The sequence below is a fragment of the Biomphalaria glabrata genome, chromosome 10 (assembly GCF_947242115.1).
Source record: "Biomphalaria glabrata chromosome 10, xgBioGlab47.1, whole genome shotgun sequence".
In the NCBI taxonomy this organism is placed as follows: Eukaryota; Metazoa; Mollusca; class Gastropoda; family Planorbidae; genus Biomphalaria; species Biomphalaria glabrata.
In genome coordinates, this window is record NC_074720.1 from 10,844,235 (window position 1) to 10,859,082 (window position 14,848).

At 37.3% G+C, this 14,848-nt stretch overlaps 2 protein-coding genes across 2 annotated transcripts in view; both read right to left on the reverse strand.

Moving 5' to 3' along the window:
* LOC106074563 (uncharacterized) overlaps nucleotides 1-11,550 on the reverse strand; it is a 46,465-nt gene extending 34,915 nt beyond the window's left edge. The window contains exon 1 of the mRNA XM_013235347.2: nucleotides 11,370-11,550. The gene's annotated coding sequence lies outside the window, so the exon portion shown is untranslated. The remainder of the gene's footprint in view (nucleotides 1-11,369) is intronic.
* Nucleotides 7,273-13,399, reverse strand: LOC129928754 (melanoma-associated antigen C1-like). The gene is made up of 4 exons (XM_056044547.1): nucleotides 13,216-13,399; nucleotides 12,885-13,029; nucleotides 11,856-11,898; nucleotides 7,273-8,325 (listed from the first exon to the last, which is right to left on the reverse strand). The coding sequence occupies exons 1-4, from the start codon at nucleotides 13,397-13,399 to the stop codon at nucleotides 7,273-7,275; spliced, it is 1,425 nt and encodes a 474-aa protein (XP_055900522.1).
* Nucleotides 13,400-14,848: the final 1,449 nt, after the last annotated feature.

Below are 14,848 nucleotides of genomic sequence, written 5' to 3' on the forward strand. Positions count from 1 at the left end.
ACAAATTTCTACCAGTGGCTTGGGCTCCATTAATTAAGTGTGAAAAGTCTTCTGCCGAAATTGAAAATCATTAAATGTGTCTCAACAAAGATGGCTAAGACAGATTTTAGGAGTCAGTCAGAGAGATCGGGTCTAAATCAAAGAAATCATATGCCGAACTGGGAGTCGAATCCTTAGTAAGGTTGTGACAGAGCGTCGCATGAGGTTTTGCGGGACATGTTTTCCGACAAAATGAATTACGCAAAATAAGAGTTGCGGAAATAGCTTGTCGGCAAATGCGCCGAACGGCGCGAGAGGGTCTAAGTCAGTAAGAATAGCACATTAGGTTTTTGAAATAAAACTTTTTAATAGCAAGATAATGCACTGTAGATACCTCAGAATATGCATTTGTTGGCTTTCAATACCAGAAATAGTGCTCGGCGGCGAGGCTTCGCCCCGCGCTGGTGGAGCGCTGCGAACTCCCCCAGACTCCCTTGCTAGCAAGGGCGGGGAGTCTACAATAAACAATAAACGTCTTCCGAAAGGGTCAGAATGTAATAAAGATTAATTATGTACACACACACACACACACACATATATATTTTTTTTTTCGCGGGGGGGGGGGGAGGTCGGGGGTGGAATCCCCCCCCCCCAAAACCCTCCCCGAAAAAAAATCCTGGCTACGCCCATGATATATATATATATATATATATATATATATATATATATATATATATATATATATATATATTATTATATATATATATATATACAGTGCTTTTATTAGAAATAAAAATAGGGGCCGGTACTCTGTGATATATTGCCTAACTTTTAACTACTAATAAATTAATAATAAAGGTTAAAATACAAGAAAAGTGTTTTTTTATCCACATTGAAAAAGGTGCCGGTATGCCGTACTGGTGCGTACCGTCACAAAAAAAGCACAGTTTATATATATATATATATATATATATATATATATATATATATATATATACTTTTCAAACAATATAAACATGGGCGTAGCCAGAATTTTTTTTCGGGGGGGGGGGGGGGGGTTGGGGGGGGGATTTTTTTCTCCCCCCCCCCCCGGAAAAAAAATTATATGTATTTATGTGTGTGTGTGTACATAATTTTTATTACATTCTGACCCTTCATTCTTTCTATTGTGCCCTAGAATAGGTTCTTCCATGAGTTAGTGGAAAAATTGTAGATTCTCCGCCACTACTAGCAAGGGGTCTGGGGGAGCGCTAGGAGCTCCCCCAGCGCGGGGCGAAGCCCCGCCACCAAGCACTATTTCTGATATTGAAAGCCAACAAAATGCATATTCTGAAATATCGACAGTGCATTTTCCTGCTATTAAAAAGTTTTATTTCAAAAACCTAATGTGCTATTCTTACTGACTTAGACCCTCCCGCGCCGTTTGGAGCATTTGACGTCAAGCTGTTTCCATAAAAATCTGTCACTGGTAATGTCTGAAGCCTCTTCCCACCTGCCATGAGGACCTCCATGAATGGGTGGCGTCAAGTTGTACTAGGATATCATTGCAACTCTTCTTATGCGTAATTCATTTTGTCGGAGAACATGTCCCGCAAACCTCATGCGTTGCTCTCTCACAATCTTACTAAGGGGTCGACTCCCAGTTCGGCATAGGATTTCCTTGATTTAGACCAGATCTCTATAACTGACTCCTAAAATCTGTCTTAGCCATCTTTGTTGAGCCACATTTAGTGTTTTTCAATTTCGGCAGATGACAATTCACTGCAGTTTATTAATGGAGCCCTGCCACTGGTAAAAACGTGTAACCTCTCTTGAATACTCTCTTGGAATTAAGTGACTGTAGTTTGCTTTAGATTTTATATCGAAAAGAGAAGTTTTATCGTCAAAATCATCTGTTGTTTTTTTTTACCTCAAAATGCTCTGTAGGGGGATCTTAAACTCAAAACCATCTGGAGGGGTTTTAAACCTTTAAAAAAAGGCCCGATTGGATTGGCTACGCTCAAATAATTTTAGTGTGTAATTTGCTTTTTTTTTATATTGAAGAGGTTTTTTTAGCATAAAACCCCCCTTAAACTCAAAACCCCTTTTGGCAACGCTCATAGCATTTTGAGTGCGTAATTTGCTTTTTTTCTTACACTGGCGGGGGGTTTAAACTCAAAACCCCTTTGGCTACGATCATATATTTTAGAGTGAGTAATTTACTTTTATTTATATTGAAGAGGTTTTTTTAGCTTCATACTCCACTGAAGGGGAGTTTAAACTCAAAACCCCTTTGACTACACTCATAACATTTTAAGTGTATAATTTGCTTTGTTTTTATTATTAAAGAGGTATTTTTTACCTTCAAACCCCGCTGCAGTGGGGTTTAAACACAAATCTGAGTCAAAACCCATTTAGCTACGCTCATAACATTTTGAGTGCGTAATTAGCTTTTTTTTTTTATAATGAAGAGGGAGTTTATCGTAAATTTTAGAAGGGGTTTTAAAATCAAAATCTTCCTTAACTGTGCTCTTGGATTTAGGGGATTTTAGTTTGCATTTTTTTTGTTTTGTTTTATAGAAGAGGGGGAGCTAACTAAAAACACCAGGTAGAGGGTTTAAAACTCAAAACCCCTGGTAGGGGGTTTTAAACTCAAAACCCCTGGTAGGGGTTTTAAACTGGAACCCCCCTGGTAGGGTTTTTTAAACTCAAACCCCCTGGTAGGGGGTTTTAAACTCAAAACCCCCTGGTAGGAGGTTTTAAACTCAAAACCCCTTTGGTTGTGCTGGGGCAAGCGATGGTTTAGTATTAAAAACTCACCTAAAATAAACAAAATCAAAGCAAAAAATCAGTCATTAAATTCCGACTCCCCCGGGGATTTCATTTCGGGGTGGGGGGGGGGTTGAACCCCAACCCCCCCCCTGGCTACGCCCATGAATATAAACACTGTATAAACTAAACTAAATATTACAAATTAAACTTCAAACTTATGAATTAAATAAACCTCGAGATAAGGATGTTTCCCCCTACTTAAATGTCACAAACACAGAAATCGAAAGCTATCTAATTTTTTGGAACCTAGATAGGCCAATGATGGGTGGCAAACACAGCCTCCTTTGGGCTACCCCCCTGGTTGAGCTTCTTTTTTTTTATCTCACTCAGCGTGAGTTAACAACATGAACCTAACAGCCCAGTCCAACAAGTCCGTCATGTCGTTCCATCACAGTTGTGATCTCTACACGAAAATGTGGCGGTTATAAAATAATAATTTGAAGAAACTCCCCATAGTTAGCTCGGCCTTCGACCGCATGTAGCGAGCTGTTGCAGTACCAGAGGTTATGCGTTACATGTATGGCACGAACCAATTGTAGTTATGGACGCTGCCATTGTGCAACTGACAGGACTTTGGGTGAAGAGCACCCGGCTCACTGAATACAATCTTTTCCAATAGTCATAAGGATAATGGCGATTTCGAGGCAGATTACCTGCATGACTAAGATTCTTAACGTTTCTGTGTAGAAACTCGAAGTGTATTGAAGCCTAGATGTCAAACAACAAAATCAATCCTGTTTACAGCACTGTGTAAACATTGACTCCTACACCTCGTAACACAGATGTATGGATTGACGGACTGAATGACAGCTTACGAAACGAACAGACGTACAGACGGACAGTAGTCAGACAGACTAACGATCAGGTAATCTGATAGATAGATCGATAACGAGAGTTAATATAGACTCTTTAATTGATTGATTTGACATTGAGACAGACACTATGAAAGAAAGATAGATAGAAAGAAAGCTAGATAGAAAGCTAGCTAAATAGATAGATAGATAGACAGACTGACGGACAGACAGACAGACAAATAGATAGGTAGATAGATGCATACATTAGTATATACATATATGCATTCATACATACATTCTTGCATATATGCATACAAATATATATTTATCTTGAAATATCCATTAGCTAACAAAGTCTATAAATAATCTCTTTCTTTTCTGTTTACAAATTTCGTCAAAACAAAATTATTGTTTATTCTTTATATATATATATATATATATATATATATATATATATATATATATATATATATATATATATATAAAACCCTATATATATATTTGGCGAATAAAAACTAATAAAACAAAACAAAAACTTAACAAAGTGCTACACTAAAGTGGAAAAAGAAAGACATATGAAGTGACAACTTTCAAGGAAGCCAGTCATTGACTTAAAAAATATCATTTCAATTTATATTAAAACCGAGACTGTGTTTTTTTTAATTATTTTTTTATAGATGCGTCTTTTTTTCTATATATGTCTTTCTGTATGAGACAAATAGTTTTTAAATATTTCTTCACAACTTCGTGATTGCCACTGGAGATGCTATGTCTGTTCAATATATGTTTGTCAATTACTTTTTTTTTAACAAAAAAAAAATTACTTTGTTTCCGTTGGTCCCAATGGTTCTTTGAGTTACTGTCCAGAATTTCACAATCCACAGAAGCACATGCAAACCTCAAAACCATACGGAAAGACAAAGGCATAGCCTTGGACACTAAAATCAAACTGATGCTATCCTAGGTCGTGTCCACACTCTTGCATGCTTACAAATAGTTGACGCCAACTGCAGAACTAGAGATGAAGATCCTAGCAATGGGATGAAGATGCTCTAGAAGGATCCTACAAATCACCTTCAAAGACTGCATCACAAACGAGGAGATTGGAAAAACAAGAATTTTTTTTTAAAAAGCTTATCTGAAGGGGAAGAACTCAGTCCTTAAAACTAGATCTTGCAATAATGTACAAGTTATTTCCCTTATTGGATTTCAAACACAATAATTAATTACCAATAATTAATTGACTAATTGAGTATTTTTGCTTATTGAATCATGTTTTGTTAGGTAGAAAAAAATGTATCAAAAGTATCAACTTGGTCGGAGAATGCGTGAGGGAGAAATAGCGTTTAAAATTATTTAAGGGAATTAAACCCAACAAATTTAGCCATATATGTGAATATTAGTTTCCCTTGCTGCCATTTAACAAATCAAGGAATTACCAGTAATTAATTGTCTAATTGGTTACTTTTTTTTTATTGATTCGTGTCTTGTCTATGTCACTGAATAATTGTGGGGAGTTTCAGATTGATCCGAGAATGGGTGTCGGATAAATAACGCGTACACTCTTTTTACCACACAGACAGACAGACAGACAGATTGAGTTGATATAAGCATTGTAAAAAATCACAATTACATTCGAGCTCCATAATGAACTAATGACCAACGTTGAAAAACGCAAACAAGCAAATGGATACAGACGAATAGGGGTGGATATCATTGAGTTACGGGCCGGACTCGAACCGTGGACCGTAGTTTTGAGCACTACTGTTTTGTAGTGCATTGGTACTCAGAAAACAACCTGTCTTCCGTTACACATAACGTGACGGCAAGTCGCCCATTAGCAGAAGAATGATCTGAAATGATCTGTTGTTTAGAAAAAGACCAGCGCTTGCTGTCCAGTAAAATCCGTGCACTTTTCAACAGCCAGTACTAGCCAGTCTTTGTAATTAGTCGAAATTTAATTACCCAAACATCAGTGATTGACATGCACTTGCGAAATTCCCATTTTATCATTTAAAAAAAAATGGCTTAATGATAGAGTAAAACTATTTGTTCATGTACTCGTGTGAGTTTTGTTTTATTGATAGTTGTTTCTTGTTTTGTGTTTTCATATTTCTAACAACAGCAGTGTCTGTTTCTTTGTTTCTCTTTGATAATTGTTCCCTTCTTGTTGAACTAGATTCTCGGATCGGAGTGATACATCGAATGACGTCTTGGGCACGAAATTTTTCTAACTGAAAAAACACATTTGACATATCACTGAATTATTTACAACGCCTACTGTAGATATAAACTTTTTGTAACATTGAAAAAGAAATGCCAAAAAAAAAAATATGATTGATTGACCTATGAAAAACAAATTACACGACGGATGGTTTAAAGTTAACATTTTAACATTTTGATTTTGAAAAAACACAACTATTGATGTAAATGTTATGTCTGGATATTTGATTAATCCTCCAGTTTAATATCAATCAGAAATGCAGAATTTTAAACAATGTACGTTTGTGTATTCAAAAGTAGCTTCTCTCTAACCATAACCCTAAGTCTTTGCTATTATAGTTCTAAGCTTCCAATTTACTTTTTAACAAGTAGTTAATGATACCCAGTGGATAATCGCTACACTATTAGCTACCTGCTATCTAAATAGTAAGTGCTACCCAAAACTATCCAAAAGTTACTTGCTACCCAAAAATTTGTTGGTTGTCACTGACAAATCTTACTTCCTATCAATTCAGTGCTACCCTACAGTTATCTGCTACCATATGTTTAAGTGTCACTTAGTAGCCACATGCCTTCAAGTGGTTGCTCCCAACTCAGTGGGCTCTCGCTACCCGTCACTGAGTAACATGTGTTATATAAAACATAAGATGTGATTCACCATTCATTCACCAGGTCCCTTTTTCTGAGTGTGATTAAGCACCAGGTCCCTTTATCTGAGTGTGATTATGCACCAGGGCCTTTATCTGAGTGTGATTATGCACCAGGGCCCTATTTCTGAGTGTGATTATGCACCAAGGCCCTTTATCTAAGGTTGAAAGTGATAGAGGGACCAATGTCTTATATCTATCTATATATTATATCTATTTTTCTTCGAAAGTTAAACAAGGACCACATACCTCTTTCCAAAATTAAAAGTGATTTAGGGACCAGGCCTCGATTTCCAACACAGATGTTGATACATAGAATAGACCAGGGCTCTCTTCCAAGGTTAGGGGTGTGTTATGAAGTGTGTGTTATGGAGTGTGTGTTATGAAGTGTGTGTTATGAAGTGTGTGTTATGGAGTGTGTGTTATGAAGTGTGTGTTATGAAGTGTGTGTTATGAAGTGTGTGTTATGAAGTGCGTGTTATGAAGTGTGTGTTATGGAGTGTGTGTTATGAAGTGTGTGTTATGAAGTGTGTGTTATGGAGTGTGTGTTATGAAGTGTGTGTTATGAAGTGTGTGTTATGAAGTGTGTGTTATGGAGTGTGTGTTATGAAGTGTGTGTTATGGAGTGTGTGTTATAGGATCATGAAGGAAACGGGCAGAGAGAGAGAGAGGGGGAGAGGGAGAGAGAGAGAAAGAGAGAGAGAGAGAGAAAAAGAGTGAGAGAGAGAGAGAAGAAGAAGAAAGTATAAAAAAAAAAGAGAAACAAGGAGGGACAATAAGGGAAGAGAATGAAGAATCGGGGAGAGAAGAAGTAATAGTTAGAAGAAAAGATAGAATGAGAACATGAAAAGTTGGAGGCTGAGAGGAAAGTTGGAGGCTGAGAGGAGAAACAGGAAAAGTTGGAGGCTGAGAGGAAAGTTGGAGGCTGAGAGGAGAAACAGGAAAAGTTGGAGGCTGAGAGGAGAAACAGGAACAGTTGGAGGCTGAGAGGAGAAACAGGAAAAGTTGGAGGCTGAGAGGAGAAACAGGAAAAGTTGGAGGCTGAGAGGAGAAACAGGAAAAGTTGGAGGCTGAGAGGAGAAACAGGAAAAGTTGGAGGCTGAGAGGAGAAACAGGAAAAGTTGGAGGCTGAGAGGAGAAACAGGAAAAGTTGGAGGCTGAGAGGAGAAACAGGAAAAGTTGGAGGCTGAGAGGAGAAACGTGAAAAGTTGGAGGCTGAGAGGAGAAACAGGAAAAGTTGGAGGCTGAGAGGAGAAACATGAAAGGTTGGAGTCTGAGAGGAGAAACAGGAAAAGTTGGAGGCTGAGAGGAGAAACGTGAAAAGTTGGAGGCTGAGAGGAGAAACAGGAAAAGTTGGAGGCTGAGAGGAGAAACATGAAAAGTTGGAGGCTGAGAGGAGAAACAGGAAAAGTTGGAGGCTGAGAGGAGAAACAGGAAAAGTTGGAGGCTGAGAGGAGAAACATGAAAAGTTGGAGGCTGAGAGGAGAAACAGGAAAAGTTGGAGGCTGAGAGGAAAGTTGGAGGCTGAGAGGAGAAACAGGAAAAGTTGGAGGCTGAGAGGAGAAACAGGAAAAGTTGGAGGCTGAGAGGAGAAACATGAAAAGTTGGAGGCTGAGAGGAGAAACAGGAAAAGTTGGAGGCTGAGAGGAAAGTTGGAGGCTGAGAGGAGAAACAGGTAAAGTTGGAGGCTGAGAGGAGAAACAGGAAAAGTTGGAGGCTGAGAGGAGAAACAGGAAAAGTTGGAGGCTGAGAGGAGAAACAGGAAAAGTTGGAGGCTTAGAGGAGAAACAGGAAAAGTTGGAGGCTGAGAGGAAAGTTGGAGGCTGAGAGGAGAAACAGGAAAAGTTGGAGGCTGAGAGGAAAGTTGGAGGCTGAGAGGAGAAACAGGAAAAGTTGGAGATTTAAAGGAGAAAGTAGATATACACTGAGAGTTAGATGCAAAGAATTTGGATTCATGTTCTCATTTTTTTCCATGTTTTTAAAGTAATGTGTAACACTAATTTGTCTATTTTCTGTCATACAACATACTTATATTTTAGACAATTTTGTTTTATTTTTTTGCTTTAATAGAGAAAAAATCTTTTTAGTATGTATATAAGCCTAACATAATTTTAAAATAGTATTTAAGAAGCAGGATCACATATAGTCAAAGTGTATTACACATCGTCCTATGACAGTATAATCATATATGGATTTTGAACACAAACCGTACAAAGGAAATCATCAGTCAACTAAACCTTCACAAGAAGGATCAAGATTTAATCACTTCAATTAATCTCGAACAATCAACTATAAGTTAATCTAAGTTAATCATGTTTTATAGTTTTGTATAATCAATTTCATTCTAAGTATGTATGTAAAATGTTAAAATGTTTAAAATTGAAAATAGTAATAGCACATAGGAAACATGAGGCGCCATTCTCTATGTCTTGCACAAGGAATTAAGGATGACACATTATCTAGAGCTATAGTTCATTCTGTCAATTTTAAACAAGTTATTGAGATTTGATATTAACTAAAAAAATGATTAAAGCAAAAACTTTTCAGAAAAAAAAATGTTTTTTTTAATTTAAGTGTTGTTGTTTTTTCTTAAAATAAACACTAACCCATAACCCATTTCAATAAAAGTTAAAACAAACAAAACACATAAAACATGAGGAAAAATCTTTATTTCTATACATTATATGCTCTTGTTTTTTTTTCAAATGTTGTTTGTATTTTTTAGGGCATTAATGAATAAACTACTTTTCATTCACACTTTAAATCTAATATTTATTTTCTTCATTTAAAATAAGGAATTTATCACAGTCTAGAGAAAAAAATTACATTAATATTAATCTGGTAGTTTATACTAATCTTGGCTTGGGGCTGTTTGCTTATCTATAAATACTCCGATATGAGTATAAGAATTATACATAGAAATATATTCTACACTAAAACAAATAAGTAAACCCATAATTCAAATAATTGATGAGATTTTACTACCAATAACGCAATGTAATGCTTGATTCTAATGTATACTAGATCACCTGTCTTACTGGCCCTAAGATACCACTATAGGAAGAAAACTATATGGAGAGCTGCCTGATTTGGAAACCACTGCGCAGTTCATCTCGTATACTTGTGTCGTCATCGGAACGCTCCAACGTAACATAATGAGAACGTCAATTGTGGTACATGAAAAAACGACCGCTTGTCATACACTAGATTCTAGGTATTTCACTCACAACGGTACAACCATTTAGTGTAAATTGCCATTTTTATGGTGCTGTCATGTTTCTACACAATAGAAAATACAAATTGTTGACTTTTTTTTAAAAAAAAGTATTATATAACAAAAGGCATGAGTGAAGTATGTCATGTGACCACGCGGACCCTGTTGCGACCTGCATATTTTGCTACATCTAATTAAGACAAAGCAGTTGTCCGCTGGAGGTCCATTTATGTTTTCTTTTCGACGTCTCCGTCTGCCTTCAGGAAGTGCTCTTCTTTCTCTTTTGTCATCTCTGCCTGTGGTCCCGTCTTGGGGCATAGGCCACCAATCAGCCTCCGTTTCGGAGCGAGACTCTCCAAATATCCCCAGGTCTTGCATTTTAAATTTTTTTTGTGTGTGGAAAAGTTTAATACGTTGTATACTTCTTTTTTTTTTCTTTGTACAGTACCTCTATTTAATTGGTACTTTCTTGGAAAATTCTTGGCAAAGTATGGTTCCTGGACACGGATCACGAAAACGGCTCTAATTTTTTTTTTCGAGAAATTTGACAGTTGATGTATATAGTTGGGAAAGAATTACTAGGTCTTTGGCTACACTGGGAAAACTCAAGTTTTAATTTTTCAAAGTATAAAAAGAAAAACAAATATTAGGCTAGAGAACTAGGAAATATTTATCTTGAACGGACTATCGGGGACGGGGTAAAAAATTTAACATTCTTTAGTTTTTAAGAGCAAAATAGTTGCTCTAAAAGTTATATAAAAGAGGTATAGTCTTTTTAAAAGTATTCTTAAATGATTTAAGAAGTTAACTAGCCGGATTTGACCCGCGGCCTGTGGACCTTAGCTTGGGTATTACTTATCTACTGGTTTGAATTTAGATTTGTGTTTAACTTTTTTTTTTTTGCTTCGAAAATGAAAGTAGAGTGTGAAAATTAGTTTACCTGTTTATCCAACTTATCGGTATAAATATACAATACTATGTAAAAGGGTTTACCCGATTGGTTAAAAACGTTCATTCTTTTAAAGAGATTAATTTAGATTTCTTTTTTATTTTTAGGCTTTTCTGGTTGTTGTAGGTGGGACATTAAACATACACTACAGTTTCCGCCATGATCTAAGGAACGTTTATGCCAAGTTTTATCACGATTGGTCAAACGGTTTGAATTTCTATGTGGGACATACACGCATACTATGTCATACATACTCCTTACATTCTACTTTATATATTAGGTTGCATATTGGTCTCACGCATGAAAGCAAGCCCAGTTTCATAACCTAACATATACGTTGTTTCTGCATGGACAAATTCTTCTATTTGTTATGGTCTCCAAAACGACCTATTCATCGCGGTTCTGGAGAGATAAAGATATAACAAAGAAAGAGCGTAGATAATTATCACCGTGTTTATTAATGGACTTGCTCTATAATATTATCATGTCTAGCCGCTCACTTATTTCCCATTGTGATCCCATGTGATAGAATTGATGAAATCATTAGTACTTAAACTTGAAGGGACCCTGGTCATTGATACATCAAGCAGGTGTCACCTAATATTTTTCAACCTATTTTTTTCTCTCAAAAACGTTAAAAACAAAAAAAAAGTGTTAAGTTTTTAAGTTTAAATTATAACCGATTACATGATAAGGAGTAGATAACTGTGAAGTCGATGAGACACAGATAACACGAGAGTAAGTGCCCTTACCTAGATGATGATTAGTTGTAAAGTACAAGTCCACCTGCCTGAAGCCTGGCTGTTAGAACTAGATCTAGTTGGACCTAGACTAGAATGTCGAAAAGAAAGAAAATTTAAAAAAAAAATAAAGTTCAACTCTAAGCCACCGCGGTACGATCCCTGGCGTGTCGCCCCGCGTGTGGTGACCAGATCGAAATATATTTCAACTTTGGTATCTATCACTCTCTCTCTCGTATATTCTTTAATTTTTGTACAAAACATTACAGCTCTCTTTCTCACTGTCTCATCTTTTTTCTCTCTTTCTCTCTCTCTCTCTTTTTCTCTCTCCTTATCTTTCTTTTTCTCTCTCTCTCTTTCTCTCTCACTCTTTCTCCCTATCTCTCTTTCTATCTCTCTCTAAAATACTCGATTCCCCTCTCTTGCGGTATGCGCGCTGGGCTGTCGTTCGTTGGTCTCGATAGTCCCGGGTTCATACTCTGACCTCTGCCATCCCACGTCCAGCTGGGGGTTTGAACTAGGAAGTAGATTATCTTTAACTCTGAAAGAAACATCCCAAATATGCAGAACATTTTACATACTCTCTCTCTCTCGGTTCTGTCCCTCTTTCTCTTTTCGTCTCTCTCGGTTCTGTCCCTCTTTCTCTTTTCGTCTCTCTCGGTTCTGTTATCTTTATCTTTTCGTTCACTCTTTATCGTTTCTTTTATATTCTCTTTCTTTCTATTTCTTTTTTTACTAAGGTTCTTTCACTTTGTCTCCTATGATGTCTCTTTGTCTATATCAAAATCTTTCACTCTTCTGTTCCCACCACCTCCGTACAAGGGAACAATGGATTTGAGAAAGATGAGCCGAGCATCGCTTCATACGGCAAAGTGGGCTAATATAAGATGGTGGGCAATGTGAGCATTTGTGGGAGGTTTTCATACTTTGGTGTTATATAAAATTTGTCGAAGTGAAAACAGGCCTTAAGCTGAGAAAGTACATCCGCAATTAAAATTCACTTTATGGATTGATTTATTAGTCTAATCAAATGTTTGAGAAAATTTGGTGGTTCTCTTTACATTACATCATATTTTTTAAGGATTTTAAATGCTTAAAATGTAAGCTATCCAAACAAGCTAGCAATGATGAAGTCTGATACTTGTTAGCGTAGCATTGCTTCATATACTGACGGGTATCTATAAAAAAAAAACAAAAAAAAACAACTAGCGAGCATAAATTAAGCCTGATACTTGTAAGTGTAGCATCGCTTCATATATGGACGGGTATCTATAAATAAGGAAACCCAAACTAGCGAGCAAGGATGAAGTCTCACACTTTTTTTTTTCTCTTTTTTTTTACTTTTTTCAAAATATATTACATCTATGACTAGTGGTGTCCAAACATTTTTTGTCAGAGGGTCATACAAGTTTCTGCACATTCTGCACATTCGTGTAAGGCGCATTAGCGCAACAGAAAAAAAAATCCGAATCCTAAGAAACAGCAGTATGCCTTACACAGACCTTTTGCACAGAGTCTTACACAGACCTTTGCACAGAGCCTTGCACAGAGCCTTGCATAGAGTCTTGCACAGAGTCTTGCACAGAGCCTTGCACAGAGTCTTGCACAGAGCCTTGCACAGAGTCTTGCACAGAGTCTTGCACAGAGTCTTGCACAGAGCCTTGCACAGAGTCTTAAACAGAGCCTTGTACAGGTCTTGCACATAGTCTTGCACAGAGCCTTGCACAGAGTCTTAAACAGAGCCTTGCACAGAGTCTTGCACAGAGCCTTGCACAGAGTCTTGCACAGAGCCTTGCACAGAGCCTTGCACAGAGTCTTAAACAGAGCCTTGCACAGAGTGTTGCACAGAGCCTTGCACAGAGTTGCACAGAAACTTGCACAGAGTCTTGCACAGAGCCTTCCACAGAGTCTTGCACAGAGTCTTGCACAGAGCCTTGCACAGAGCCTTGCACAGAGACTTGCACAGAGCCTTGCACAGAGCCTTCCACAGAGCCTTGCACAGAGTGTTGTACAGAGTCTTGCACAAAATAAAAATTTTCCATTTTTAAACATGTGTGGACGACATGACGTGTTTGATGTCTATGTTTCTTTTACCTTCTCCTCCTCCTATCTGTCTTTGTCTCCTCTCTCTCTCTCTCTCTCTCTCCCTCTCTCCTCTCTAGGGACGTTTCGCTTTGTTCATGCTCCCAAATAATCCTGTAAAACTACACCTCACCCCAAAAAATAAGTTACAAGCCTCTACTCTCGTTTATAATGTGAGAGCTTGCATCTACAATAATCGCGAAAAAAAAATGTTCCATTAACCTTGTGTCATATAATACGCTATCGTTAAGAGTGACTTAAGTCCTTTAGTAAACAGGCTGACATAAAATAAAATGTGGGACAACTGGACTAGCCAGCGTTATTTACACAGCAGACATAAAATATCACCTGCAGGATTGGGAAAAATGGGGGGGGGGGGGGGCGCGGGGGATGTGCAGATACGTCATCCCAGTGTGCATTACTGTATTTAATTAAAATGGATTGCTGATCACGACTGACTCCTATGCCCCCAGGGGCGGCATCCCCCGCTTTATCGTACAGAAGTTAACATGTTTTTATTGCGAATGATAAAAAGATACACCTTTCCTTTTTTTTTAATGATGGTTACACTGGGAGGAAAGGTGTAAACATCGAGATGTCACACGAGGTTGATACATTGATGTTTTGATTTGTGTTTAATGGGTCAGCGGTGTGCTATAGTTTACTCTGTAGCACTTTCCACAGGCAGACTTGGAATTTTCATCATTTTTAGTTTTCTATCGCGTATCCAGTGGTGCCTTGCTTGGCCCGCGGGCCATTTTCAACACTCGTGTCGTGGGGACACATCACGGAAAAAAAAATACAATAAACCATTTTCACAAAGCTTATATCAATTCACTCTGTCCGGCTGTCTGTCTGTCTGTCTGTTTAAAAGATTGATAATTTCTTTTCTCCTACTTTCCAGAACTTTTGCACGATTAGCCATGGCACTTGACCAAACATGAATCAATAAACAAAATTCAACCAATTATTTAATAAATTTTTGGTTCTTAGTTATTTCGTTTACTAATGAAATAAGGGGAATAAATGCTAATTAATGAGAGATGTGGATGTATACATGGATTCATTCCCTTTATTTTGTTTTGTCAAGTCTTTTTTCACCCACTTTCCATTCTCGGATCAAGTTTTAATTTGGCAGAATTATTTATAGTCGATGACTACACATAAAAAATGTGTTAATCCATTAGTAGTAATTAATTAAATTTTGTATTATATAGCAGTAAGGGAGTTAAAACCTACCATCTTGAGATAAATGGCAGTAATTAGCGGTTCTTTCCCCTAGATAAGCTTTAATTTTTCGCAAGAAGAATTCTTCTATCTTTTGCTTGTTAACAGTTTTATTACGAATCCACGGATCTAGTTGGCTTGCTTACATAAATAAATGGGATGTTTGTCGTTTATTCGAAACC

Coding starts and splice junctions, on each gene's coding strand:
- LOC129928754 (XM_056044547.1), bottom strand. CDS start 13,399: ATGGAAAATTTTTATTTTGTGCAAGACTCTGTACAACACTCTGTGCAA. Junction 13,030..13,215: donor GCAAGTTTCTGTGCAACTCT/GTGCAAGGCTCT, acceptor GCTCTGTTTAAG/ACTCTGTGCAAGGCTCTGTG. Junction 11,899..12,884: donor GTGCAAGGCTCTGTGCAAAG/GTCTGTGTAAGA, acceptor TGTTTCTTTCAG/AGTTAAAGATAATCTACTTC.